The following is a 27,618-nucleotide window of genomic DNA, read 5'->3' as shown; positions in this document are numbered from 1 at the left end:
TGATGTATTTGGTTGTTGGTTTTTTTAATTAGTTTTATTTTTGGGAACATGGGCATTTCCGTGGTGGATCTCTTTAGGTATTTATTTTATTTGGTGGTGATTTTTTTGTTTCTTCGTGGTTCCGATTTTTTAATATCTGTAATGATTTGGTGGGGTTTTTTAGTTAATTTTATAGAGCATTGGGTTCTCTTTATGAGTTAGCGTAGTGGTAGAGTTTTGGTTATTATTTTTTTTAGAAACGTTGGGGGTCTCTTGTATGGTTTTGGAGTATGGTAAGTTAGTTGGCGTTTTCTTTTCTTTTTAGTGGTTTTTGTGATTTGCTGTGTGGGTTTCTATCTGTCTTTTTTAAAATGTTTGTTTCGTTTTTGTGACGTGATAAGAGCTGCTAGTAAAAGGAGTGTAGTGCGGGTTTTTTTGCTGGTAGTTGGCTGGCTGGTGGAGCCTTTCTGAATTTGTTGGACGGTACTGGTGGGAATTTGATGCTGTTTGTTTTGGCATTTTATTTTTAGGAATTCGATTATAACTGCAGTGTTTTAACTAGAACTCTAATGAAACAAAACAAATGCATAAACATGAAAATGGGAATATAAAACTTCAATTTTAAATATAAACGGCAAACCTATAAATTAAACATGTAACATAAATAATGCTATCCATTACTATTAGGTATTATATTGTTTGCTGTAGAGTATTTTATATGTTTATATAATATAAATATCCATCTAGAAATGTATAATTAATATGTGTGGATATATGAATACTACAAAACAATAGGAATCAATACAGTACGTAATGCGTATTTTACTGTATGTGTCTTATTATAACACATTACGTGTCATAAATATTATATCGAAATATAGTACCTCAATATGTTGTGATAGATAAGTACTTGTAAAAATCAAAAATAGAAATATAGAAATAATTAAATATAGTTTAGAATAAAGGGGATTTTTATTTTCTATTTGGTAGTAGGTAGGGGTTTTATTATAAAAATTATACTATACAAAGCAGTTAAAAGTAAGTTGTACCATATCGAAATACTTGTGCTGCAAAAAGCTGATCTATGAATGTGAACGTCAATATTATTGTCCCCTCTATAGCATCCGACGACTGTGTCGGGAGAAAGAGGGTGAGCAGCGGGCTCGCAACAGGCGGAGGGCGGGCAGGGGGACGCGGGCACTTCACTGTTTTTGCGCGCCCTCCCCACTCCCCGCCACCGAGCCGCCTCCCCGCCGCGTCGCCGCCGCTCCCCGATCCGAGCTGCTAGCGCGGAGTCCGCCTTTGCCGCCCGGAACCAATGCCGGGCTGCGCCTCTCCCCTGCCCCGAGTGCCGACGGGCGGCTGCAGTTCGGGCTCTGCGGGGCCCTTTTCGCCGGGAGCCGGGCACGAGCACGGGCCGAGAAGGGGACAGGGGGTCTCCGAGCGGGACCCGGGGCGCCCGCGGGCCCTTCGAGCAGCGCGGGCTCCGCCCCATGCTGCCACGGGCCCGGCCGCGCAGCTCCCGAGCCCCGCCAATCCCGGCCCGCCTTTCTCCGCCCTGTCCAATCCCGGCCGCCCTTCCAATCCGGGCGCGGTTCCTGCGATTTCGGCCCGCTCAGTCGCGGCCCGACTCCTCAGCCTGGCCCCGCTCCCCCGTGCGCTTGAGGCGCCGCTCCCGGCGCCGCTTTGGGAGCCGGCGGAGCGCTATCCCTGCTGCCGCAACCTCGGCAGGCGCTGGGGCCGGGAAGGGCGGGCGGGAGCTCCCCGTCAGGCGCCGGCCGGGATTTCTCCCAGGGAAACGGGCTGACGGCGGGGAGCGGGCGGACCCGGCCCCTGCAATGGCGGCGGCGGGAGCGGCGCGTGAGGGGAGCGCGGGGTGGTCGCGAGCCGAGCGCGGCGGGAATGGGCGGGCTCGGATTGGTGGGGCCGGCGCTGCCTCGGGTTGTGATTGGCTGGCTGGCCCGGCTCTGAGGCATAAGTAGCGTGCGTGGGGGAGGCGGGGGCGTCAGTTCGGCGGCGGGGCTGGAGGCGACGGGAGCTGCGGAAGCGCGTTCCGAGGAGGAGCGCCGCTGCGCCGGGACGGGTCCCCCGCGGCTGCCGATCCGAGGAGCGCTGGTGAGCACGCACGCGACTCCCGCGTCTGCCTGCGGCGGCGTCCGGGGGCCGGCGGTGTCCAGTTGTTTGCGCCGCGCCCTGCCCGGCTCGGGCGGCCAGAGGCTGGTGCGGGGCCTGGCGTGGCGCAGGGGGGACCGGCTGCTGTCACTGGGGAGTAGCCCTTTCGCGCTCTCTGGATTTAAAGTAACATTGAGAATACTGGGAATAAAGCCGGTTGTTTGCTTTCTTACTATTTGATTTTGATTTTACTTAATAATTTTATCTATATTGCATTACTTCATTGTTTTGTTCGTTTTATTAAGTTTAATTTGTTTCTGTTTGTTTTCTTTTTCCGATTTTGATTTAGTAAGGGTTGTGCGGCTGGGGCTGAATCACGGGTTGTGAGGTCACCGGAGACATAAAGGCTCAGGGTGTGGAATAAGGACTTTGGCACGAGTCAAGCCCAAAACAATGTGGAGCAGTGGAAATGCTGGGGCTGGAGTTGGATAAATGCCCTGGGAGAGGGGCATGGAGCCGCAGTGCAGGGCCTGCAGGAGATGCCTGGGGGTTCCCAGCTCCTGCCCCGTGGTACCAAGCAGAGGCTGAGGATGTGGGGGCTCGGAGGGTTCCAGGGCCCACGCAGCAGCACAAGGGCACCTATTGGGATGTGGGAGCAGGGGCCCGGTGGCTATTCCCAGCCCCTGGGGCTGCCTGGGGGAGGTGAGGGGGCCTTTGGGGAGGTGCTCGGCTGAAACCCAGGCTGTGGGGGAAGGTAGATGTTTGGCTTCAGGGCTCAAGGGTCCCTAAAGTTGGGATCCCATTAGGGTGGGTGGGATAGCTGCAAGAGGCATTGACATTATGACAGTAACTGATTTCTGCCCTTATCAACAGAACCAAGCAGCAGTGAGAAGCAGGAGCAGCTTTTAGATGCAGGCAGTAGGAAGCTGAGGAGCTGGAGCTGAGGCAGCAGAGCCGGAGGACACAGAAATGTGGTAGGGTTCGGGGTAAAACCCCTGTGCAGCTGGGATAGGGAATATGGAGCTGGGATGGGAATTGCATGGCTGGAGCTGAAATTGCTTCAAGGGCTCTGATAGAGAGTGTAGAGCAGTTACTGGGGGAGGGATGGTTAGGATGGGGCAGGAATATGGGCTCAAGAGCTGAACTGAAACCATACAGAGCTAAAGCAAAAGCAAAGATCCTGCCCTGAGAGCCAGAAGCAGTGTTACGTAGCACTGCTGGGAAGGTGTTGAGGAGGAAGTGAAACGGAAGAGATGGCAGTGAAATAAAGCTTGTGGGTGAAGAGCTGAAATCACTGGGGCTGGGAAAGGGGATTTGTAGGGCGGCTGCTGTAATCACTGCAGGGCTGCGAAAGGGGGCTGCACACTCCATAGGATCCGAAGGGCTGGCACAGGGACTGTGGAGTTCTTGCTGCCACATCCCTTTTATGCCTCTGACATGGATGCTGGGGCTGGGCTTGTGACTGAAACTAGAACAGGATGTGTAGTGCGCACGTGGGGGCTCTAACATTGCGCCTGAAAATCCCGGCAATGCAGTGATATGCTCTCGGTCTGCGACGACAACTGTGGGGCTGGGGGCAAAGTCACTGTGAGGCTGGGATTGTGTCTGAAAATGGAAAAAGAATTCTATTGCTGAGAGCGGGGTTCTGGGCTTTGAATTGAAATAATACAGCATAGGCACAGTGGCTGGGCATTGGTGGTTGGCAGCTGAAATCACTTCAGAACTGGGATATTGATTCTGGGGTGGGCTTAGACACCCTGGGGCACGAGCTGAAGTGTTGCAGAGCTGGAGCCAAGGCCAAGATCCTGCACGCTGAAGATGGAGAAAGGCACAGCTGGAGCTAACGAAGAGAGCTGGCAGTTAAATAAAGCTTGTGGGTGAAGAGCTGAAATCACTGGGGCTGGGAAAGGGGATTTGTAGGGCGGCTGCTGTAATCACTGCAGGGCTGGGAAAGGGGGCTGCACACTCCATAGGATCCGAAGGGCTGGCACAGGGACTGTGGGGTTCTTGCTGCCACATCCCTTTTATGCCTCTGACATGGATGCTGGGGCTGGGCTTGTGACTGAAACTAGAACAGGATGTGTAGTGCGCACGTGGGGGCTCTAAGATTGCGCCTGAAAATCCCGGCAAATCAGTGATATGTTCTCGGTCTGCGACGGCACCTGTGGGGCTGGGGGCAAAGTCACTGTGAGGCTGGGATTGTGTCTGAAAATGGAAAAAGAATTCTATTGCTGAGAGCGGGGTTCTGGGCTTTGAATTGAAATAATACAGCATAGGCACAGTGGCTGGGCATTGGTGGGTGGCAGCTGAAATCACTTCAGAACTGGGATATTGATTCTGGGGTGGGCTTAGACACCCTGGGGCACGAGCTGAAGTGTTGCAGAGCTGCAGCCAAGGCCAAGATCCTGCACGCTGAAGATGGAGAAAGGCACAGCTGGAGCTAACGAAGAGAGCTGGCAGTTAAATAAAGCTTGTGGGTGAAGAGCTGAAATCACTGGGGCTGGGAAAGGGGATTTGTAGGGTGGCTGCTGTAATCACTGCAGGGCTGGGAAAGGGGGCTGCACACTCCATAGGATCCGAAGGGCTGGCACAGGGACTGTGGGGTTCTTGCTGCCACATCCCTTTTATGCCTCTGACATGGATGCTGGGGCTGGGCTTGTGACTGAAACTAGAACAGGATGTGTAGTGCGCACGTGGGGGCTCTAAGATTGCGCCTGAAAATCCTGGCCATGCAGGGATATGTTCTCGGTCTGCGACGGCACCTGTGGGGCTGGGGGCAAAGTCACTGTGAGGCTGGGATTGTGTCTGAAAATGGAAAAAGAATTCTATTGCTGAGAGCGGGGTTCTGGGCTTTGAATTGAAATGATACAGGCTAGGCACAGTGGCTGGGCATTGGTGGGTGGCAGCTGAAATCACTTCAGAACTGGGATATTGATTCTGGGGTGGGCTTAGACACTCTGGGGCACGAACTGAAGTGTTGCAGAGCTGCAGCCAAGGCCAAGATCCTGCACGCTGAAGATGGAGAAAGGCACAGCTGGAGCTAACGAAGAGAGCTGGCAGTTAAATAAAGCTTGTGGGTGAAGAGCTGAAATCACTGGGGCTGGGAAAGGGGATTTGTAGGGCGGCTGCTGTAATCACTGCAGGGCTGGGAAAGGGGGCTGCACACTCCGTAGGATCCGAAGGGCTGGCACAGGGACTGTGGGGTTCTTGCTGCCACATCCCTTTTATGCCTCTGACATGGATGCTGGGGCTGGGCTTGTGACTGAAACTAGAACAGGATGTGTAGTGCGCACGTGGGGGCTCTAAGATTGCGCCTGAAAATCCCGGCAATGCAGTGATATGCTCTCGGTCTGCGACGGCACCTGTGGGGCTGGGGGCAAAGTCACTGTGGGGCTTGCAAATGGACTGTGGGGCTGGGATTGTGTCTGAAAATGGAAAAAGAATTCTATTGCTGAGAGCGGGGTTCTGGGCTTTGAATTGAAATAATACAGCATAGGCACAGTGGCTGGGCATTGGTGGTTGGCAGCTGAAATCACTTCAGAACTGGGATATTGATTCTGGGGTGGGCTTAGACACCCTGGGGCACGAGCTGAAGTGTTGCAGAGCTGCAGCCAAGGCCAAGATCCTGCACGCTGAAGATGGAGAAAGGCACAGCTGGAGCTAATGAAGAGAGCTGGCAGTTAAATAAAGCTTGTGGGTGAAGAGCTGAAATCACTGGGGCTGGGAAAGGGGATTTGTAGGGCGGCTGCTGTAATCACTGCAGGGCTGGGAAAGGGGGCTGCACACTCCATAGGATCCGAAGGGCTGGCACAGGGACTGTGGAGTTCTTGCTGCCACATCCCTTTTATGCCTCTGACATGGATGCTGGGGCTGGGCTTGTGACTGAAACTAGAACAGGATGTGTAGTGCGCACGTGGGGGCTCTAAGATTGCGCCTGAAAATCCCGGCAAATCAGTGATATGTTCTCGGTCTGCGACGGCACCTGTGGGGCTGGGGGCAAAGTCACTGTGAGGCTGGGATTGTGTCTGAAAATGGAAAAAGAATTCTATTGCTGAGAGCGGGGTTCTGGGCTTTGAATTGAAATAATACAGCGTAGGCACAGTGGCTGGGCATTGGTGGGTGGCAGCTGAAATCACTTCAGAACTGGGATATTGATTCTGGGGTGGGCTTAGACACCCTGGGGCACGAGCTGAAGTGTTGCAGAGCTGCAGCCAAGGCCAAGATCCTGCACGCTGAAGATGGAGAAAGGCACAGCTGGAGCTAACGAAGAGAGCTGGCAGTTAAATAAAGCTTGTGGGTGAAGAGCTGAAATCACTGGGGCTGGGAAAGGGGATTTGTAGGGCGGCTGCTGTAATCACTGCAGGGCTGCAAAAGGGGGCTGCACACTCCATAGGATCCGAAGGGCTGGCACAGGGACTGTGGAGTTCTTGCTGCCACATCCCTTTTATGCCTCTGACATGGATGCTGGGGCTGGGCTTGTGACTGAAACTAGAACAGGATGTGTAGTGCGCACGTGGGGGCTCTAAGATTGCGCCTGAAAATCCCGGCAATGCAGGGATATGTTCTCGGTCTGCGACGGCACCTGTGGGGCTGGGGGCAAAGTCACTGTGAGGCTGGGATTGTGTCTGAAAATGGAAAAAGAATTCTATTGCTGAGAGCGGGGTTCTGGGCTTTGAATTGAAATAATACAGGCTAGGCACAGTGGCTGGGCATTGGTGGGTGGCAGCTGAAATCACTTCAGAACTGGGATATCGATTCTGGGGTGGGCTTAGACACCCTGGGGCACGAGCTGAAGTGTTGCAGAGCTGGAGCCAAGGCCAAGATCCTGCACGCTGAAGATGGAGAAAGGCACAGCTGGAGCTAACGAAGAGAGCTGGCAGTTAAATAAAGCTTGTGGGTGAAGAGCTGAAATCACTGGGGCTGGGAAAGGGGATTTGTAGGGCGGCTGCTGTAATCACTGCAGGGCTGGGAAAGGGGGCTGCACACTCCATAGGATCCGAAGGGCTGGCACAGGGACTGTGGAGTTCTTGCTGCCACATCCCTTTTATGCCTCTGACATGGATGCTGGGGCTGGGCTTGTGACTGAAACTAGAACAGGATGTGTAGTGCGCACGTGGGGGCTCTAAGATTGCGCCTGAAAATCCTGGCCATGCAGGGATATGTTCTCGGTCTGCGACGGCACCTGTGGGGCTGGGGGCAAGGTCACTGTGAGGCTGGGATTGTGTCTGAAAATGGAAAAAGAATTCTATTGCTGAGAGCGGGGTTCTGGGCTTTGAATTGAAATGATACAGGCTAGGCACAGTGGCTGGGCATTGGTGGGTGGCAGCTGAAATCACTTCAGAACTGGGATATTGATGGTGGGGTGGGCTTAGACACCCTGGGGCACGAGCTGAAGTGTTGCAGAGCTGGAGCCAAGGCCAAGATCCTGCACGCTGAAGATGGAGAAAGGCACAGCTGGAGCTAACGAAGAGAGCTGGCAGTTAAATAAAGCTTGTGGGTGAAGAGCTGAAATCACTGGGGCTGGGAAAGGGGATTTGTAGGGCGGCTGCTGTAATCACTGCAGGGCTGGGAAAGGGGGCTGCACACTCCATAGGATCCGAAGGGCTGGCACAGGGACTGTGGAGTTCTTGCTGCCACATCCCTTTTATGCCTCTGACATGGATGCTGGGGCTGGGCTTGTGACTGAAACTAGAACAGGATGTGTAGTGCGCACGTGGGGGCTCTAAGATTGCGCCTGAAAATCCCGGCAATGCAGGGATATGTTCTCGGTCTGCGACGGCACCTGTGGGGCTGGGGGCAAAGTCACTGTGAGGCTGGGATTGTGTCTGAAAATGGAAAAAGAATTCTATTGCTGAGAGCGGGGTTCTGGGCTTTGAATTGAAATAATACAGCATAGGCACAGTGGCTGGGCATTGGTGGGTGGCAGCTGAAATCACTTCAGAACTGGGATATTGATTCTGGGGTGGGCTTAGACACCCTGGGGCACGAGCTGAAGTGTTGCAGAGCTGCAGCCAAGGCCAAGATCCTGCACGCTGAAGATGGAGAAAGGCACAGCTGGAGCTAACGAAGAGAGCTGGCAGTTAAATAAAGCTTGTGGGTGAAGAGCTGAAATCACTGGGGCTGGGAAAGGGGATTTGTAGGGCGGCTGCTGTAATCACTGCAGGGCTGCAAAAGGGGGCTGCACACTCCATAGGATCCGAAGGGCTGGCACAGGGACTGTGGAGTTCTTGCTGCCACATCCCTTTTATGCCTCTGACATGGATGCTGGGGCTGGGCTTGTGACTGAAACTAGAACAGGATGTGTAGTGCGCACGTGGGGGCTCTAAGATTGCGCCTGAAAATCCTGGCCATGCAGGGATATGTTCTCGGTCTGCGACGGCACCTGTGGGGCTGGGGGCAAAGTCACTGTGAGGCTGGGATTGTGTCTGAAAATGGAAAAAGAATTCTATTGCTGAGAGCGGGGTTCTGGGCTTTGAATTGAAATGATACAGCATAGGCACAGTGGCTGGGCATTGGTGGGTGGCAGCTGAAATCACTTCAGAACTGGGATATTGATTCTGGGGTGGGCTTAGAAACCCTGGGGCACGAGCTGAAGTGTTGCAGAGCTGCAGCCAAGGCCAAGATCCTGCACGCTGAAGATGGAGAAAGGCACAGCTGGAGCTAACGAAGAGAGCTGGCAGTTAAATAAAGCTTGTGGGTGAAGAGCTGAAATCACTGGGGCTGGGAAAGGGGATTTGTAGGGCGGCTGCTGTAATCACTGCAGGGCTGGGAAAGGGGGCTGCACACTCCATAGGATCCGAAGGGCTGGCACAGGGACTGTGGGGTTCTTGCTGCCACATCCCTTTTATGCCTCTGACATGGATGCTGGGGCTGGGCTTGTGACTGAAACTGGATCAGGATGTTTGGTGTATATGTTTTTTAATTGTGTAATCAGATGGATTAAGAAAAGTAGACACCCGTAGCAGATTTCTGTTGGATCTGTGTCTGTGAGAATTGGGATGCGTGCTGGAGATGGAGAGACGCTGTTGGAGAGTGGCAACAGCAGCAGGTGTGAGCTGTGAGGATGTGGAGGGCTCACAGCAGCCCCAGGTGTGAGCTGTGAGGATGATGAGGAGGGGGCGGCTCCTTCGGTGGCTGATTTAGGGGGTTTTCCTCACATCTCTTTTGCACGGAGCTGCTGGAGGAGAGGAGTTTTTGGGGGGCTCCCGGGGCTGTCTCCTGGAAGGACGGTGGGCGCTTCGGACAGGGTCTGGGGAGTCACCTGGATCCCCACCTGGATCCCCACCTGGATACGTGGAGCATTGCTCAAAGGTGGAGCCGAGGGACAAATCTTTGTGTCGAGAAGCAGCAGCCAAGGAGGTGAGCCGGTGCGCCTTTGTAGCGGGGACTTTTCCCCTTTCCCTTTGAAATTTCGTCATCCTGAGGTTGAATTGGAGGGGGCAGTCCTGTTGTCCCCCCTTTTAAGGGGTTTGGACTGAGGTAAAAAGCCCCCTTTTGCCATGGTTTGAGGCAAGGCGCTTCTTTTCTTCTCTTCTAGAGGACGCGATTGAAGGGAAGCCTACATTTCTTTTCCCTTGTTGGGGTGAGGTGAGCGCCGGAGCGTGGCGTCAGAGTCGGGGCTGCAGAGGAAGGGAGCTGCAGCCGTGGCAGCGCTGGCAGGGCGGGGGTCGGGCTGTGCCGCTGCATTCGGGGCGCTTCTTCTGCCCCCGGCCCGGCAGCGAAGGGTCCGGCGCGGAGCCCTGCCGGCAGTGCCGGGGCTGGCCGGGGCGGAAGGGGAGCTGGGCGCGGCTGGGCTGCCGCGGGCCCGCCGGAGCCGCGCCGGTGCGAGCCGTGCGGAGCCGAGCGGAGCTTTGGCCGGGCCGGCGGGCGGGGGAGGCGGCGCGGGCGGGGCCGGTGCCGGCCGGTGCCGCCGCTCCGTCCGCTCCGGGCGCGGGGCTCGGGCGCCGCCGGGGCCCCCCGGGCCCGGTGCCGGCCCCGCCGGGCCGGGGGCAGCGGGCGGGGGTCTGCCGGCGCGGCGCCGCCTCTGCCTGCCGGAGGAGCCGCTTTCCTGCCGGAGCCGCGCTGCGCCCGGGGCCGGGAGCGCGGCTCCGCATCTTCCAGCCTCCCTCGCTGCGCTGGTTTTTAGGGTCTTATCGATGTGTTTTAAGGATTATGGAGCTGTTCTAAGAGCTCTTAGGAATATGTAGGGATTTTTTTTTTTAAAAGCTTCTTTGGGGGCTTTTAGGGGTGTCTTAAAGTAGGGTATTTTTATTGTATTTTAAGGGCGTTCTGAGGCTATTTTTATGTTTTTGTGGGGGTTTTAAGGCATTTTGAAGATGTGGGGTTTTTTTAGGGCATTTTTATGGGGTTTTAGGGTCTTTTCATGGCATAGAGGCTGAGGGGCAGCTTGAGGGGCACTGTGGGGCCTTGAGGGTGACGGAGGCTGGGAGCTGAGGGGGGAACAGGGGAGGGGACAGTGGGTGACACAGAGAGATGCTGAGGGGGGCAGGGGCAGCTGGAGGGTGACACAGAGAAGCTGGGGGCTGAGGGGCAGAGGAGAGGGATTAAGGGTGGCACACAGGAGCTGAGGGGCAGCTGAGAGGGGGCTTGAGGGTGACAGCCAGAGCCTGAGGGCTGGGGGGCAGAGGGAGGGGTCAGGGGTAAAGGGTGAGGCCTTGAGGGCTGGACAGTCCAGTGGAGATCAGGGCTACAGGGTACAGCTTAGGAGGCAAGTTAGGGTACAGGTACGGCACCCCTCACGCCACCCGTACCTCACCCTAAGCAGCCTTTTCCCTTTTCAGCCCCAACAACAGCAGCACAGCACAGCAAGCCTGACAGCGAGACCACACCGGAAGCCTCCCAGTGGGACAGGGCAGCGACCCTCGCACCAGGACAACGCCAGAACCCTCAGAGGACAACAGGACCTGCTGCTAAAAGGTAGGGATGACATCTGTGGGCTAGAGAGCAACAGGAAGGGGTTTGGAGGCTGAGCAGGCTTCCTTGAGTGTTTGGTTTTTTTTTGCAGGGCTATTAGGAATATTTAGGGGAATTTTGAAGGCTTTCTCTGGTGACTTTTAGAGAATTGTCATGCCTTCCTAATGGCTATTGTAGAATTCCTTGGTGCATTTTTAGTGTCAGGATGTGGGTCTGACAGAATGCCCACTGAAAATGCAGAGTACTACTGGAATGTACTGGAATGCTTTGGGAAGGTGCCAGTGGAGGGCCAGTGGGTAAGGTGCCATAATGCTGGTCTGAAGGTTGTGATTTGTGAGCAAAGCGAAGTGGTTGTGGTTAGGGTTTTATGGTGGCAGATTTCTTGAGGTGAAATCCAGCACAGAAAATATCAAGCCCCAAGCTTTGTACTGTCAGTTTGCAACAGGTATTTGGTAAGAAATAAAAAACCCTGAGTACTTGGGGATGGGAGATTTGGACTGGGAGAAATCCTGCGCTGTTTTGACATTGAGGAGGCAAAAGGAAATTTAGGACCTGACAACCCAGGGGCATTGCAGGGCCCTGTGAATAAATGAGGGATATCTACTTGGTGAAAGCAAATTCAGCAGCCCAGGTTCCTGGCGTCAGTTTGAAGGGCTCCCTTGGCACTGTCAGAAAAGCACAAGTTTGGGGGGGGGGGGCAGCTGGGGTCTGAATATATCCTTTAATATTCGGATTATTTCCAGTCAGCCTCACCCTAAGACCCAAGGAGCTCTGGGCACAATCACAGGCCATTTTCCCTGGGAAAGAAAACTCACCAGTCCAGGTTCCTGATGTCAGTTTGTAGGGCTCCCTTTTATATTTTTTATTATCTTTATTATAATATTAACTATAATTAATATTAAATATAATATAATATTAAATAAAATATATTTTATTATCTTCCCTGCAAGCAGAAGGAGGTGCAGATTCACGATGCTTTGTGCTCAAGAGGGGCAGTGAATCTCTGTGGGTGCTTCTGCCCTTTTTCCCTGACCCTAAAGAGAAGAGACACTGTCCCTGCATGGACAGTCTTGGTCTGGAAGTAGTTGGCCTCAGTAACACAGTGTTTTAAGGGCAGAGGAGAGGAGAGGTGGTTCCCATGCCTGTGGGCAGCTCTTCCCGAGAGCAGGAGAGGGGACTGCATTGTTAAGTAGGAAGTGGATGTGTTTCCCAAAGAAAACTTCAGAAATTAAGCTCCAGGGGCAAATACTGTGAGGTTCTACCACCTCCTTGAGGACAGCGTTAAAACCACAGAGGCATCAGCAGAGCTTGGAGCAGGACTGGCCAACCCCAGAGCGCCTCACGAAGCCCTCTGTGTGTCTGTGGCAGTCGAGTAGCACCTGGGGGGTGCTGAAAGTCCCAGTTCTGAGAGAAAATTCTGTTTAACTTGTACACGTTGGCTGGGTGTGTCCCCCCAGTACAGCTCGGTTCTTCTCTGAGGCGGTGCCTGACAGGGTCTCTCCCTGTTAAGGGCCGGGCGTGTTTTTGGCACAACACAGCAAAGTGGATTATTTGCCCGGCGTTCTCAGGAGAATAATGGTGAGCAGCAGAATTGCTGGGTTGTGGCTGCTGTGCAGCTAAGATCATGCAGTGATGTTTGGTGTTCTCGATTGTAGCTGAGCACGGGACCACAGCCCGGTGACCATAGGACATTCCCCGCAGGCGAGGCAGCCTCCATTGCCACGCGACGTGGATTCTCATCCCCAGATGCCAGAGAGATAAGTGGAGGGCTAAGGCCCACAGAGGGGGTGAAAGTGGGGTGCTGGGAGGGCCTTTTGAATCAGCTTTGGGGGCAGGGATGTGCAAGAAGTGTCCCCTTAGACCAGCTAAAGGGAAAGTGTCTGTTTTGATCACAGTGCTGAGGTGCTCAGGGCAGAGCAGTTCTGGTGTGTGTCCTGTCACTTGTCTCTGGTGCACTCTGTGTTCTTTGGGTCTCTCGGTCCTTTCTTCTCCTCAAAAGCTCTCTCTCCCTGTCCTGTGTCACGGGTGTCTGCACGTATTTGTCCCACAACTGCTCTGCCCTGCTGCATAGCCTGTAATAGCACAAGTCCTGGGGACTTGAAATTTGTAATGCAGGGTGTAGTTGGGCTCTAGATTGTATGAGGAGATTGACATAACATGTTTGGTGCTGTTAAGTTGTCCTGCAGCCATTTGACACTAGTCCTAACTTCCTTTCAGATGCAGACAGTTCAGATCAGTGGCAGAGAGCCCCAGTCCTGGGTGAGGGTTTTCCCATGATCGGGTCAGTCATTGTTTGCATTTTCAGGGGAAGCCTAAATAGTGACCATGTTACAGCAGTGTTCTTTGCCTTTATTTTTAGGAGGTCCAGGCAGATAGCAGCAGTCAAGGCCCTGTGTGCCAGGTGAGCAGTGGACAGAAGGAGTTGTTCTTGCTCAGGTTTCAGGTTTTGGTGCAATTCTAAGCATCCACTCTTGGTTACTTTGTTTTATTTTAGGCAGTCATCTTGCAAGATGTCTCTGGTCCGGATGTCTGGATGTCCAAGGCCAGGTGGGTGCAAGCGTAAGGTCTGGGTGGGTGTGCTTTTCAGGTCAGGGGGATGTTGTTTTCACAGTATCTCAGTGTGGGTTGTTTTGCTTTGTTTTTTTGCAGGTGCTGTCGCTGCCCTAGCTGTGTGAAGGAACAGAGGCGAGCGGGTGAGTTGGCATTTTGGCACAGTGACTCACAGGTGACCCTTATGCAGCAGCATGCTAAGTGTGTACCCTTTTGTTTTTCAGGTATCCTCCAGGCAGCTTGTGGAGTCAAATTGAGACTTCAGGTGAGCCGGGGCAGCGGTGTGTCGGAGTTTCGGGGATTCCTCTTTTCGTGGGCACTAGTTGCATTTTCTGTTTTGTCTTAGGTACCCTGAGGAGGAGCGTAGCTGAAGTTTGGAAACAGCAGCACCGAAGCTGATGCAGAGAACGTCTCGCCGTCCACATCCAACTGACATTGGATTCCATCCGGTTGTCTTGCAAAAGCCAAGTGCTGGGGCCAGTAGGTGGGAGATGGGGGGAAAACCTTTACTATCACAGGAGGCTATTTGATGTTAGCTTGGAGAATAGGCCCATAGTGGGACGGGCCCCTCGGGAGCAAAGGGAGAGGGTTTCTCCTCAGCCCCCCCAGAGTCTTCGCCGGGCAGGGCAGTTCCGATCCCTCTCTGGTTCTCGTGACGTTCGCATCGGCGGCCTTCTTTGACTCTTGACGTTGTCGTGGATCTTTTCACCATAGGAGCCCGCCTTCATGTCTGGAGCTATAGCTACAGTCACCCTGTAGTCATTTCTTCCTTCTCTAGGCCTACTGAGCTTCTTAGGCTTCCTCTTAAGTGCTTTGGCACTAACATCTTGAAAGGAGTTGCATGTCATCATCAAGTGCTACTGCCCTAGGGCTTTCTTTTCTTTGGCATCATCAGCCCATGGCTCATCTTGGGCTAGGAATCTTGGGTCCATAAGGTGAAATTGCCAGGCAGTTTCCACTTGTGTCCGTGTCATGTTGTCTGTGTCCGTGTCACGTTGTCTGTGTCATAGGCCTTTGTTACATCTCCATGCTTTAGCAACATCATTTTGTGCCGTATTGGCCATATTTTGCTCACGTACCTTCGCGGATATCAATTATTCTGGCATTTTTACATATTTACTTTTTGGGTCCGGACGATGTACACGAGATGTTCTCATCCGTCTTCATTCTCAGTTTTGGTAGCCCTTCTCATGGACTTCCGTACGGAGCTTATTAGCCCCTCATCACCTGACCACAGTAGTTCCGTAGCATCTGCCTTCTCAAAGGATATAGGGCTCAAAAATTAGTCTTCTGGAGAATTATATCAAGTCCTCACTTATCTTGTATCTCTGTCAGCTTACGTTGTATGCACTTATGATGCACCTACCTGTGTCTGCTTCTATTGTATGTGCGTATGTTGCGCCTACCTATGTTAGCTTATATTGTTTGTGCTTACACTGTATGTACCTACGTTGGCTTATGTTGTTTGTGCTTATACTGTACGTACCTACGTTGGCTTATGTTGTTTGTGCTTATACTGTATGTACCTACGTTGGCTTATGTTGTTTGTGCTTATACTGTACGTACCTACGTTGGCTTATGTTGTATGCACCTCTGTTGTGGCAATTATGATCGGAGCTGCCTTGCCCGGGCAAGTAGTCACGCTCAGGTAGAGCAGTTATAAAGCTTTGCCGTTCATCTGTTCTCTACGGGGTTTGGGGTACAACACTGATGGGCCCAGAGTTGGTATAGCTCCTAGCTCTCAGATAGTCAGTCACTGACCGCCTCCCCTTGTCTCGTAGGTCCCCGGGTCCCTACAGAATTTCCTGGAATCTACCATTTGACATGGAGGTCCTGCGGTCAGAAGAAGCGTTTAAGCATATTCTTCAGTGCAGCGTTTCACGTAAGGGTGGCAGCCAGCGTGTCAGCAGAAGAATGTGTGAGAGTGTGACTGTCTGTGTCTGTCTGTGAGAGTTTGTGTGTGCTTGTGTCTGCAGCTGTGTGTGTGTGTGGAGCAGATACAACCTTGTGTGTATGGCCTTTGCCTTTCAGGGGGGGTTTTCATCAGGCAGGAGGATTTTTTGGGAGTCTCCGGAGCGAGTTGCCGTGAATGTGAGTTTGTGCGTAACGCGAAGGGGGCGTGCACGTCGGCGGAGCGTTTTGCGCCGTTTTTGTTCCGGGTGCGTCATAACAATAAAAGCGTTGTGGACTTTTCTGAAATGGAGACACGGTTATATTGTGTCAATATGTATTTGGCTTGTAGTACATTATATTGTTCTGTCTTTGCAGTTGTTCCTATCTTTTGATGTATTTTGCTGTATGTAAATTGGACTTGTACTTTTGTGCCTAGGTATGATGTATTCTTTGTTGTATTTGTCTCTGTACTTGCATTTGTATGCATTGTTTCCCTGTGTATTGCTGAAGTTTAAGGGAATAAAGATTAATCAGCCCTAATAATGATGCCTCTTACCCTCTGCCCTGCCCACCATTCATCTCCTGTCTTTCTTTGGTGTGGTTGAGTCCTATCATTTTCACCCTTTTTCTCCCTTTGCCTCTTACTTTCCTCTTTAGTCTATTCCTCACTTTATCCTTCCATGTGTAACTCTTTGTCTCTGGCTGTGTTTTCCTTTGTTTCCATTTCTAACACATCTCTATGTTTCTCTAACCCTATTTCCTTCTCACCCTATTTTCTTCCATTCCTCTACATGTATTTCCCCATGTCTCTTTGTCTGTCTCTTTCAATCTAGGTTTCACTATGTTTTCTTCTTTTTTTTTTCTTTGTCAGCCTTTGTCTTTCTAACACTTGATATCATTGTCTTTGTCTCTGACCCTTTTTCCTTTTCTGTCCAACTTTAACTTTTTTGTCTAACTCTCTATTTCTTTCTCTCTTGAACCCTACCTTGTGTTCAGTCTCTCCATTTGTTTTCCTGTAGGTTTTCAGCTCTATTTCTTCTTTTTCTTGTCTCTCTATTTGCTTTTCTCTTTCATTTCAAGTGCTTCCTTTTCTGTTTGTCTTTCACTCTTTTTCTCCTTACCCCTCCTTTCTTTTGCCTTTCTCTTTCCAATCTGACTTTTTTAGTTTTTCTTTTTATCTCTCTTTTATTTTTCTTGCTCTGTTTTCTTCTTACTCTCTTCCTTTTCTTCTTCTCACTCTTTCTTCTTGCTCTCTTCTTCTCTCTTCTTCTTCCTCTCACTATCCTCGTCTTCTCCTCGCTCTCTCCTCTTCTTCTCACTCCTCTTCCTCCTCTCTCCTCACTCCTCTTCCTCCTCTCTCCTCACTCCTCTTCCTCCTCTCTCCTCTTCTTCTCACTCTCTCTCCTCTTCTTCTCGCTCTCTCCTTTTCTTCTCACTCCTCTTCCTCCTCTCCTCTTCTCACTTTCTCCTCTTCCTCCTCTTTCTTCTTCCTCTGACACTCTCCTCTTCTTCTTACTCTCTCCTTTCACTCTCCTCTTCTTCTCACACTCTCCTTTTCTTCATCTCACTCTCTCCTTCTCACTCGCTCCTCTTCCTCCTCTCTCCTCACTTTCTCCTCTTCCTCCTCTCCTCTTCTTCCTCTCTCCTCTTCTAGTTCTCTCTTCTTCTCACTCTGTCCTCTTCTCACACTCTCTCCTCACACTCTCTCCTCTTCTCACACTCTCTTCATCTCTCTCTCCTTTTCTCCTCACTCTGTCCTCTTCCTCCTCTCTCCTCTTCTTCCTCTCACTCTCTCCTCTTATTCTTCTCACCCTCTCCTCTTCTTCATCTCACTCTCTCCTTTTCTTCTCACTCTGTCCTCTTCCTCCTTTCTCCTCACTTTCTCCTCTTCTTCCTCTCTCTTCTTCTTCCTCACTCTCTCCACTTCTCACCTCTCCTTTTCTTCTCTCTCTCCTTTTCCTCCTCTCTCTCTCCTTTTCCTCTCCTCTTCTTCTCACTTTCTCTTCTTCCTCCTCTTTCTTCTTCCTCTGACTCTCTCCTCTTCATCTTACTCTCTCCTCTCACTCTCCTCTTCTTCATCTCTCTCTCTCTTCTTCTCACACTCTCCTTTTCATCTCACTCTCTCCTTCTCACTTGCTCCTCTTCCTCCTCTCTCCTTTTCTCACTTTCTCCTCTTCCTCTCCTCTTCTTGTTCTCACTCTCTTTTCTTCTTCTCACGCTCTCCTCTTCTTCTCACTCTCTTCTTCATCTTTCTCCTTTTCTTCTCAGTCTCTTCCTCCTCTCCTCACTTTCTCCTCTTCCTCCTCTCACTTCTTCCTCCTCTCTCTTCTCACTCTCTCCTCTTCTTCTCACTCTCTCCTCTTCTCACACTCTCTTCTTCATCTCTCTCCTTTTCTCCTCCTCTCTCCTCTTCCTCCTCTCTCCTCTCTCCTCTTCCTCCTCTCTCCTCTTCCTCCTCTCTCCTCTTCCTTCTCTCTCCTCTTCCTCCTCTCTCCTCTTCTTCTCACTCTCCTTCTCTCTCTTATCTTCCTCCTCTCTCTCTCCTTTTCTTCCTCTCACTCCTCTTCCTCCTCTCTTCCTCTTGTCACTCTCTCCTCTCTTCTTCTTCTCACACTCTCTTCATCTCTCCTTTTCTTCTCACTCTCTCCTCTTTCTCCTCTCTCCTCTTCTTCTCACTCTCTCTTCTCACTCTGTCCTCTTCTTCTCACACTCTCTTCATCTCACTCTCTCCTTTCCTTCTCTCTCTTTCCTCTTCCTCTTCTCTCCTCCTTCGCACTCGCTGCTCTTCCTCCTCTCTCCTATTCTTCTTCTCTCTCCTCTTCCTCCTCTCCGTCTCCTCTTCTTCCTCTCACTTTCTCCTCTTCCTCCTCTCTCTTCTTCCTCCTTTCTTCTTCTTCTCACTTCTTCCTCCCACTCTCTCCACTTCTCACTCTCTCCTCTTCATCTCACTCTCTCCTTCTCACTCTCTCCTCTCTCTCATCTTCCTCCTCTCTCCTCTTCTTCCTCTCACTTACTCCTCTTCCTCCTCTCTCTTCCTCTTGTCACTCTCTCCTTTCCTTCTCACACTCTCTTCTTCCTCTCACGCTTTCCTCTTCTTCTTGCTCTCTCCTGTCCTTCTCACACTCTTCTTCATCTCTCTCCCTTTCTTCTCACTCCTCTTCCTCCTCTCTCCTCTTTTTCTTCTCACTCTCTTGTCTTCCTCATCTCTCTTTTTCCTTACTCTCTCCTCTTCCTGCTCTCTCCTTTTCTTCTTCTCCCTCTCTCTCTCCTTATCACTCTCTCCTCTTCTTCTCACTGTCTCCTTCTCTTTCTCTCTTTTTTTTCCTTTCTGTACTTAGAATAAAAAAGCAGGAGTAGAAAATACTGTGCTCTGAGGAAGTAAAAAAAGAAAACAACTTTAAAAATAAAAATTTCTACTCCCTGGGAGCATCAAAGTAAAAATAAAAATTTTTACTCCCTGGTAGCATCAAATTTTCTACTGCTGCGCCTGACAATCTTTTTGGGTAGGGGAGGGGTCTGTCTGGTAGCCACACCCCCACCCTGAATCCTCCCTCTACCCTAACCCCTTCCCTGACCCACCCTCCACCCCCTCCCCCACACCCTGACCCCGCCCCTAACCACGCCCCCAATGCTGACCCCCTCCCCCTAACCCCCACCCCGTCCTTACCCCCTCCCCTGGCCCCGCCCCCAGCCACACACCCTCCCCTGACTTCTACTGATACCTATTAAGATACGTATAAAAATCTGAAATAAAATATAATAGGAATAAATGTAAGAAATTATGAAAATATAATTTTCCATCAATATCCATTACAAATCCGAATGTGAATATAAATATGAAAAATAGAAAAATAAAGCATATTGAAATGCAGCTTAAGAGGAAAGCTTTTTTCTTTCGGTTCCTGTCGGGTCGCAGGCAGGCTTTTTGTTCCGTTCTTTCCCGCGCGGACGCTTTGGGGCGTTCGCTGCCGAGGCCGTGCCGGCGGGGACGGCGCGGTGCTGCCGCCGTGTGGGCAGAGAGCGGTACTGCAGCCCCCCAGCCAGTGCCCGGCAAAACCACCGAGTGGCTTGGCGCGGACTCGCTTGAAAAGTGCTGCCGCCTTGTGGGCACAGGGCGGTACTGCAGCCCGGCCGCCCTCTTGGGAGCGGCTTGGCGCGGACTCGCTTGAAAAGTGCTGCCGCTTTGTGGGCACAGGGCGGTACTGCAGCCCGGCTGCCTTCTTGGGAGCGGCTAGGCACGGACTCGCTTGAAAAGTGCTGCCGCCTTGTGGACAAAGGGCGGTACTGCAGCCCGGCCGCCCTCTTGGGAGCGGCTTGGCGCGGACTCGCTTGAAAAGTGCTGCCGCTTTGTGGGCACAGGGCGGTACTGTGGCCCCACCACCCACGGCCGCCCTCTTGGGAGTGGCTTGGCGCAGACTCGCTTGAAAAGTGCTGCCGCCTTGTGAACACAGGGCGGTACTGCAGCCCCGCCACCCACGGCCGCCCTCTTGCGAGTGGCTTGGCGCAGACTCGCTTGAAAAGTGCTGCCGCCTTGTGAACACAGGGCGGTACTGTGGCCCCACCACCCACGGCCGCCCTCTTGGGAGTGGCTTGGCGCGGACTCGCTTGAAAAGTGCTGCCGCCTTGTGGACAAAGGGCGGTACTGCAGCCCGGCCGCCCGCGGCCTCCCTCTTGCGAGTGGCTTGGCGCGGACTCGCTTGAAAAGTGCTGCCGCCTTGTGGGCACAGGGCGGTACTGCAGCCCGGCTGCCTTCTTGGGAGCGGCTAGGCACGGACTCGCTTGGAAAAGTGCTGCCGCCTTGTGGACAAAGGGCGGTACTGCAGCCCGGCCGCCCTCTTGGGAGCGGCTTGGCGCGGACTCGCTTGAAAAGTGCTGCCGCTTTGTGGGCACAGGGCGGTACTGCAGCCCCGCCACCCACGGCCGCCCTCTTGCGAGTGGCTTGGCGCAGACTCGCTTGAAAAGTGCTGCTGCCTTGTGAACACAGGGCGGTACTGTGGCCCCACCACCCACGGCCGCCCTCTTGGGAGTGGCTTGGCGCGGACTCGCTTGAAAAGTGCTGCCGCCTTGTGGACAAAGGGCGGTACTGCAGCCCGGCCGCCCGCGGCCTCCCTCTTGCGAGTGGCTTGGCGCGGACTCGCTTGAAAAGTGCTGCCGCCTTGTGGGCACAGGGCGGTACTGCAGCCCGGCTGCCTTCTTGGGAGCGGCTAGGCACGGACTCGCTTGGAAAAGTGCTGCCGCCTTGTGGACAAAGGGCGGTACTGCAGCCCGGCCGCCCTCTTGGGAGCGGCTTGGTGCGGACTCGCTTGAAAAGTGCTGCCGCTTTGTGGGCACAGGGCGGTACTGCAGCCCCGCCACCCACGGCCGCCCTCTTGCGAGTGGCTTGGCGCAGACTCGCTTGAAAAGTGCTGCCGCCTTGTGAACACAGGGCGGTACTGTGGCCCCACCACCCACGGCCGCCCTCTTGGGAGTGGCTTGGCGCAGACTCGCTTGAAAAGTGCTGCCGCCTTGTGGACACAGGGCGGTACTGCAGCCCGGCCGCCCGCGGCCTCCCTCTTGCGAGTGGCTTGGCGCGGACTCGCTTGAAAAGTGCTGCCGCCTTGTGGACAAAGGGCGGTACTGCAGCCCGGCCGCCCGCGGCCTCCCTCTTGCGAGTGGCTTGGCGCGGACTCGCTTGAAAAGTGCTGCCGCCTTGTGGGCACAGGGCGGTACTGCAGCCCGGCTGCCTTCTTGGGAGCGGCTAGGCACGGACTCGCTTGGAAAAGTGCTGCCGCCTTGTGGACAAAGGGCGGTACTGCAGCCCGGCCGCCCTCTTGGGAGCGGCTTGGCGCGGACTCGCTTGAAAAGTGCTGCCGCTTTGTGGGCACAGGGCGGTACTGCAGCCCCGCCACCCACGGCCGCCCTCTTGCGAGTGGCTTGGCGCAGACTCGCTTGAAAAGTGCTGCCGCCTTGTGAACACAGGGCGGTACTGTGGCCCCACCACCCACGGCCGCCCTCTTGGGAGTGGCTTGGCGCAGACTCGCTTGAAAAGTGCTGCCGCCTTGTGGACACAGGGCGGTACTGCAGCCCGGCCGCCCGCGGCCTCCCTCTTGCGAGTGGCTTGGCGCGGACTCGCTTGAAAAGTGCTGCCGCCTTGTGGACAAAGGGCGGTACTGCAGCCCGGCCGCCCGCGGCCTCCCTCTTGCGAGTGGCTTGGCGCGGACTCGCTTGAAAAGTGCTGCCGCCTTGTGGGCACAGGGCGGTACTGCAGCCCCCCCAGCCAGCGCCCGGCAAAACCGGCGGGAGGGGCGAGGGGCGGGAGCGAGCGGCGAGCGGGGCGGTGTCTGTGAGTGAGGGGAGGGCTGGAGGCGGCTCCGCGGCGGCGCCGGATTAGGATGGCAGCGGCGAGGGAGGCTTTCTGTCCCGTTCCGGCCGCCGTCCGTACCGGAACGCTTTGTGTCTTTCTGTCCCTCGCCGGCCGCCGTCCCCCACGTGTCGCGAGCCCGGCGCCGCCGTGATGGCGGCGGGCGGTGGGACCGGGCTCGGGCGGCTCTGGAGGCGCTGCTGGAGGTGGGATTCGGGGCCCGGCGCGCTGAGGGCGGCGGCACCGGGGGGACAGCGGGGGAGGGCGGGCGGGAGCAGCCGGAGGGGACCCGGCACCGGGAATGGGATTGGGGGGGGCGGGACACACGGACAGGCCCCGGAGCCCTCGGGACCCCCAAAACTCCACCGGGACCCCCAAAAAACCCCCCGGGAACCCCTCAGAACCCTCTGGGACCCCCCAAAAATAACCGGGAGCCCCCCGGTCCCGCAGGGCGAAGGCGCTGGCGCTGACCGGGAACCGGGGAGTGGAGCCGGCCATGGACTGGTGAGGGGGGACCCCAAGAACACTCCCGGGACCCCCAAAAATACCCAGCGGGATCCCCCCAAAACAGCCCCGGGATCACCAAAAACAGCCTCGGGAACCCAAAAATTCCCTTCAGAAGCCCCAAAAATCCCCCTGGGACCCTCAAAAACCCCCTGAGACCCCCAAAATTCCCTTCAGGACCCCAACCCCCCCCCCCAGGACCCCCAAAATTCCTCCCAAAAACCCCCTGAAACCTCCAAAATTCTCCCCAGGACTCCAAAGCCCTCCCTGGGACGCCCAAAATTCTCTTTGGGACCCCAAAACTCCCCCTGTGACCTCCAAATTTCCCTTTAGGACCCCTGAAATTCCTCCTGGGACCCCTGAAATTCCTCCTGGGACCCCCAAAACCCCCTGAGACCCCAAAAGTCCTCCTGGGATGCCCCAAAAACCTTCCAGAACCCCCCAGGACCCCCTCCAATTTTGGGTCCCCCCCCGATTCGGGGTTCCCCCCGGTTTTTGGGTCCCCAGGCTGGTGGCTCATGAGGACGACCCCGACTCGGACCCCGAACTCCCCCCGGGTTTGGGGGCGCCGCCCGCGGGCCTGGGGGGGCCCCGGCAGCCGCCGGCCCCCGAGGACGAGACCCAGAAGTGAATTTTGGGGGTCGGGGGGGAATTTGGGGTTTGGGAAGGAAATTTTGGGGTATGGGGAGCTCAGGGATATTTTGGGGTTCAGAGTGGTTAATTTGGGGTTTCAGGGTGTTTATGGGCAGGGTTTTCGGGTATTCTCGGGAGGGCTTTGGGGTATTCTTTGGTGGGTTTTAGGGTATTTTTGGGTGGATTTTTTGGGATATTTTTGGGACGGTTTTGGGTTGGTTTTGAGGCATTTTATGGTGAGTTTTTTGGATATTTTTAGGAGGGTTTGGGTAGTTTTGGGTGGGTTTTTTGGGGGCATTTAGGACGATTTTGGGGTATTTTTGGGTGGGTTTTGGGCTGAAGGCGGCTCAGCGGCGGCGCTGGAGAAGGATGGCAGCGGCGAGGGGGGCCCGGCGGGGCCCTGCCTTTGCCAGCCCCTCCTGCCGCCCTCCTTGGAATGGTTTGAGGCATTATGGGGTTATTGAGGTAGGAGTAATTATTTTGTTGTTGTTGATTTAATGTGGTGTTTTTTTGTTTGTTTGTTGTTGTCGTTTGATGTATTTGGTTTGTAGAGCAGGAACTGTAGACAGAATCCTGCAGAAGTAATATGGAATTTGTCCTCCCAAAACCCACCCGGCTTCCAACCACTTTCAGCACGTGGTCTTCCTTAGCAGCACATGGTACCCCACACTTGGGAGCCGGTGCACTCTACTTTTCTCTCCTCCTTTGCTGACAGATCCTGCTGAGGCTGAGGACAAAGCCCTACCCCTACACGGACAAGGCAGCAGACCTGGTTCGGGAAGCCAGCGTGCTCCAGGCTGCTCCAGGACTCTGATCAAACATCAGCATCCCCGTCTCTCACGTTGATGGTATGTGGTAACCCCTTAAGAACAGAATTCCACCTTTTCTAACCCTAAGCAGCAAACTGGGGATGGGTAACTCTAGAAATCTAGAAATCCTGTCATGTAAGGACCTCCAGGTTTCAGCCCTCCGTGTGTCCTTGGTATCAGAAGCTGGAATTGCAGAGTTGCCACTTTACCTCCAAACGTAATTTTTGATGTGGTTGTGCCACTTTAACAGTATATGAAATCTCTCTTCGTGTTCTTGCAGCAGCATTTTCGAACCACAATGGAAATCTAGTCCTTCTGCCCGGAGCTGTTCACAGAATTGTGGAATTCCAGATGGGTTTGGATGGGAAGGCACCTTTTTTTTTGCAGCATTAGATTTTTGCAGCATTGCAGCTTTTCAAGCTTCTAAGTAAGTTACTTCATTCAGATTTAAACTCTCTTGAAGCATGCTTGATATGGTTTGTTTTTTTCATTGTTATGTTAGTTTTTGTTTTGGTTTTAATTTGGCTTTCTTTTTTGCCTGGCGTAGGAAAATTTTACAGCTCTCACTTTTTTCTTCTCCAGTTGAGTATTACCAGTGTTACCTTCTTAATTCAAAAACCATTTGCTGTATGGAAAAAGCACCTTGCCTTTGTGAAGGGCCAGGTGGGAACTGTTTTAATGGCCAGTGGCACAGCCCCGTAGCACACAATTCCCAGGAAGTGGGGAGCCCTCTGCCAGGCAGAGCCACCTGGCCAGGTTCCTGCGGGTGCTGCTGCTGTACCCGGCTGATGAGGTGAGAAGCAGCTTGGCTTTACTGCCAAAATAAAACTCACCCGTTTTCCTATGAATCCCAGCAAAGTGGTCCCAAAGGCTCTGTCACTCAGTCTCTGCTTCCATTGGTGTGGAGAGGCTGGATCCCAGTTATCACCCCAGCAGTGCCCCTGCCTCCCTTTTCCCCACTTTTCTGTTCCAGTCGTGCGAAACATTCAGGCTTTGTTTTCTTCCCCCTGCGGTTCACTGCAGATCCCAGAAAACCCACAGGAGGGAAGATCATTCCTTGTGCTTCCACCTCCAGGTGAGAGAGGAGATGGTCACATCCTAGGAGCCTGATTTTGGAATGTTTTATGGAATTGGCCCAGTGGCTTTTACTTCTGGGGTTCCTGGAGTCTGTCCCTGGCAGGTCCAGCCTGTGCTTCAACTGAGAGCCCTCAGTCCGCAGGGAAATGAACCTTTGGGGAAGTTCTTACAGCTCTGCTTAGTGCTTTATGAATGGTGATGATTTTCTGGAAGTAGGCTGTCCATTCTGACCCTTTTTCTTCCCTCTCCCTGCAGACTGTACCTGCTGAGAGGCTGAGGTGAGACCAGGATCTGTAAAATCCCTGACTCTCCGTGTTTTCCTGAGGCTGAAGCCGTGTTTGCTGTCAGTGACGACAGGGTGGGAGATGCTAAACACTGAAAACTTTGGGGTTTTTCCCCTGAACTCCCCAAGACTCTCTGCAGCTGTGCCCTGTCTCTCTCTTGAAAGAGTTTCTGGATTTACAAAGGTTTTTACATTCTGCAATATTTATCTATAACTCGATTAAAAAGAATCATACTGTATCAATGTGGTGTTAATTACTTTGTTTGAGTCGGTTAATTAAAGCAAATTGTTGGTAAGGGGTTTGAACATCCCTTAGTTGGAGCTGGCAGCTCTTATTTAATTTCTCTTCATTCCTTTAATTTCTTTCAATTATTTCTTGAGCCATTACTGCAATTAGGATGTACAGTAAGGACAAGAGCATTTCTGCCCTGCTGGATTGGGAAATCCGAGCCCAATTCCTTGGAGAGATTGAGGGGATGGGGATCTGTGCCTCAAGCTGGGTTTTGACAGTGGGAATTTGGTGAGGAAGGAAGAGGAGAGATCCCACGGAAAGTGGCTGAGGCCAGTTCCGCTGGCTTTGGGTGCTCCTACCCCCGAGAAAATCATCCTGGCTGAAGGGAACTGGAAGAAGCCAGGGGGCTGCGCCGGGGGCTGTGCAGGGACCCCAAACCCTGGTCAGGGGCGCTGGGCAGTGCCAGCTGCAGAGGAACGCTGCAGAGGGGCTGCGCTGGAGCCCCTCAGCTTCCATGCAGAGATGCTGGCACTGCGGGGCTTTCGGGACACTGCCGAGAGGCTCCGCTGCCAGAGCCGGGGAGTTCTCCCGTTCTTTTCTGTCGTGCTGGGCACTTGGCAAGTCCTTCGAGCCCCGCAGGCTGCCAGTGCCAGCGGAGCAGCTGGAATCACAGACGGTCACACAGAAATCGGGCTGGGAGAGCAAATGAGTCGTTCCATGTTGTTTTTCACAACGCGTTTTGGATTTATACCAGAATCTCTTCTCTCCCCTCAGACCCCGTACCCCTGAGTTCTGAGTTTCCTCACAGAAATGTCTCGGCCTGCACCGGGAAAAAGAAAATTCCCTGGCACGGCGGGGAGCGGCGGGGTTTGGGGGTGCTGGGGCGGCACGGGGGTCCCCGCGCCCCGGCCGGTCTCGGTCAGCCCCGGGAAATCGCCGCCGCCGCCGGCTCGGCCCCGGCGCCGCCCCGGTGCTCCGGCCCGAGAGAGACCCCGACCCGCCCGCCGGGGCAGAGGCGGCACCGCCGGGAGCCGAAGCGGCAGCCCCGGGCCCATCCCGGCGGGCCGGGAGCGATGGCCCCGCCTCCATCCCGGGCGGGCCGGAGCCTCAGGGGCGGGGCCGGGCCGGAGCCTCAGGGGCGGGGCCGGCGCTGGCTCAGGTGCGCGGGACCGCGGGGCACCTGCGTGGGGTGGGGCCGAGCTTATTTAAGTGCCGGGAATCGCTGCAGCCGCCATTTGCTCACTCGGAGCGCGGTGCGGGTGGTGGGTTCTGTGCGGGCTCCGCAGCTTCGCCCTTCTCTCCTTCCCCCCCTTTACTCTTCCTTCCTCCTGCTCCCATTCCCCTTCTTTCCCTGCCTTTCCCCCGTTTTCCTGTCCTCCCCAAAGCCGACTGCTTTCGCTCCCCTTTTGTGCCCCCTTCTACTCTTCCTTCCTTCTGCTCCTATTCCCCTTCTTTGTCTTCCTCCTTTTCCTTCTCGTCCCATTTCGGCCTCCCGTCCCACCATCTACCCTTCCTTCGTTTTCTCCATATTTCTGTTTTTTATCCCCTAAACCCACTCTCCCTCCTCCCCCAAACGCGACGCCCCCCACTCGTCCCTCACCTGTCCCTGCCCCGCTGCTCCGTTCCATTCCCCCTCTCTCCCTCCTCTGTCCCGTCCCTCTTTCCCCCTGCCGGCCTTTCGCTTCCCCGCCCGCTTTCCTCCGCAGCCCGACCTCCCTCCCCACCTTCCCGCATGCCCCGCTCTGCCTCCTCTCTTCCCGTCCCTTTTTCCTTCTTTCCTCGCAGCCGCGGGGCTCGGGGCGCCGCAGAATAAAGCCCAGAGGGCCGGAGCCGGCGCCCCCCGCCCTCGCTGGGGTCCCCACACGGGGCCGGAGCCGCTCTGCGGGTCCCCCCATTGCAGTCCAATACACGGCCCGACACTGCCGGGGTGCGGCTTTCCCGACATCACACTGGGGGTCGGGCTGGGGGTCGGGAGGGGGTCCTGGGGGGAGGAGGGTGGGGGGGTTAGGAAGGGCCCCCTCATTAGGAGGGGGTCCCGGGGGAGGAGGGTGGGGGGAGGGGGATAGGAAGGGCCCCCTCCGGAGGAGGGGGTCCGGGGGAGGGGGGCCAGGGTGGGCCCCCTCCGGAGGAGGGGGTCCGGGGGAGGGGGGCGGGGTGGAGGGGGGGGCCTTCCCCCCTCCAGCCCCGGCCCCTCCCCGGGACCCCCTCCTCCGGACCGGGGCCCGGGGGGGTTGGGGGGGGGGGGGGGTTGGGGGGGCGGGGGGGGTGGGGGGGGGGGGGGCGGGGGGCGGGG

General features: G+C 54.5%; 1 protein-coding gene across 5 annotated transcripts; it reads left to right on the top strand.

Annotated features, from left to right (window-relative positions):
• Positions 1 to 21,858: 21,858 nt before the first annotated feature.
• LOC144248674 (UBX domain-containing protein 1-like) lies at positions 21,859 to 25,332 on the top strand. 5 transcript variants are annotated; one of them, XM_085589666.1, is made up of 7 exons: positions 21,892 to 21,993; positions 22,238 to 22,291; positions 22,799 to 22,918; positions 23,640 to 23,772; positions 24,017 to 24,160; positions 24,757 to 24,808; positions 25,066 to 25,332. In XM_085589666.1, the coding sequence occupies exons 1-4, from the start codon at positions 21,941 to 21,943 to the stop codon at positions 23,647 to 23,649; spliced, it is 237 nt and encodes a 78-aa protein (XP_085445792.1). In that variant the 5' UTR covers positions 21,892 to 21,940; the 3' UTR covers positions 23,650 to 23,772; positions 24,017 to 24,160; positions 24,757 to 24,808; positions 25,066 to 25,332. The 5 variants fall into 5 exon arrangements, 3 of the variants coding, with proteins under 3 accessions (XP_085445792.1, XP_085444704.1, XP_085445241.1); XM_085589115.1 differs by having other exon boundaries at positions 21,893 to 21,993; positions 24,014 to 24,160; XM_085588578.1 differs by having other exon boundaries at positions 23,640 to 24,160.
• Positions 25,333 to 27,618: the final 2,286 nt, after the last annotated feature.

This window comes from Lonchura striata, chromosome 1 (assembly GCF_050655825.1).
Source record: "Lonchura striata isolate lonStrDom1 chromosome 1, ASM5065582v1, whole genome shotgun sequence".
Classification (NCBI taxonomy): Eukaryota; Metazoa; Chordata; class Aves; order Passeriformes; family Estrildidae; genus Lonchura; species Lonchura striata.
This window is presented reverse-complemented; position numbering and strand designations above follow the sequence as displayed.

Coding starts and splice junctions, on each gene's coding strand:
- LOC144248674 (XM_085589666.1), top strand. CDS start 21,941: ATGGCGGCGGGCGGTGGGACCGGGCTCGGGCGGCTCTGGAGGCGCTGC. Junction 21,994..22,237: donor CTCTGGAGGCGCTGCTGGAG/GTGGGATTCGGG, acceptor CCGGTCCCGCAG/GGCGAAGGCGCTGGCGCTGA. Junction 22,292..22,798: donor GTGGAGCCGGCCATGGACTG/GTGAGGGGGGAC, acceptor TTGGGTCCCCAG/GCTGGTGGCTCATGAGGACG.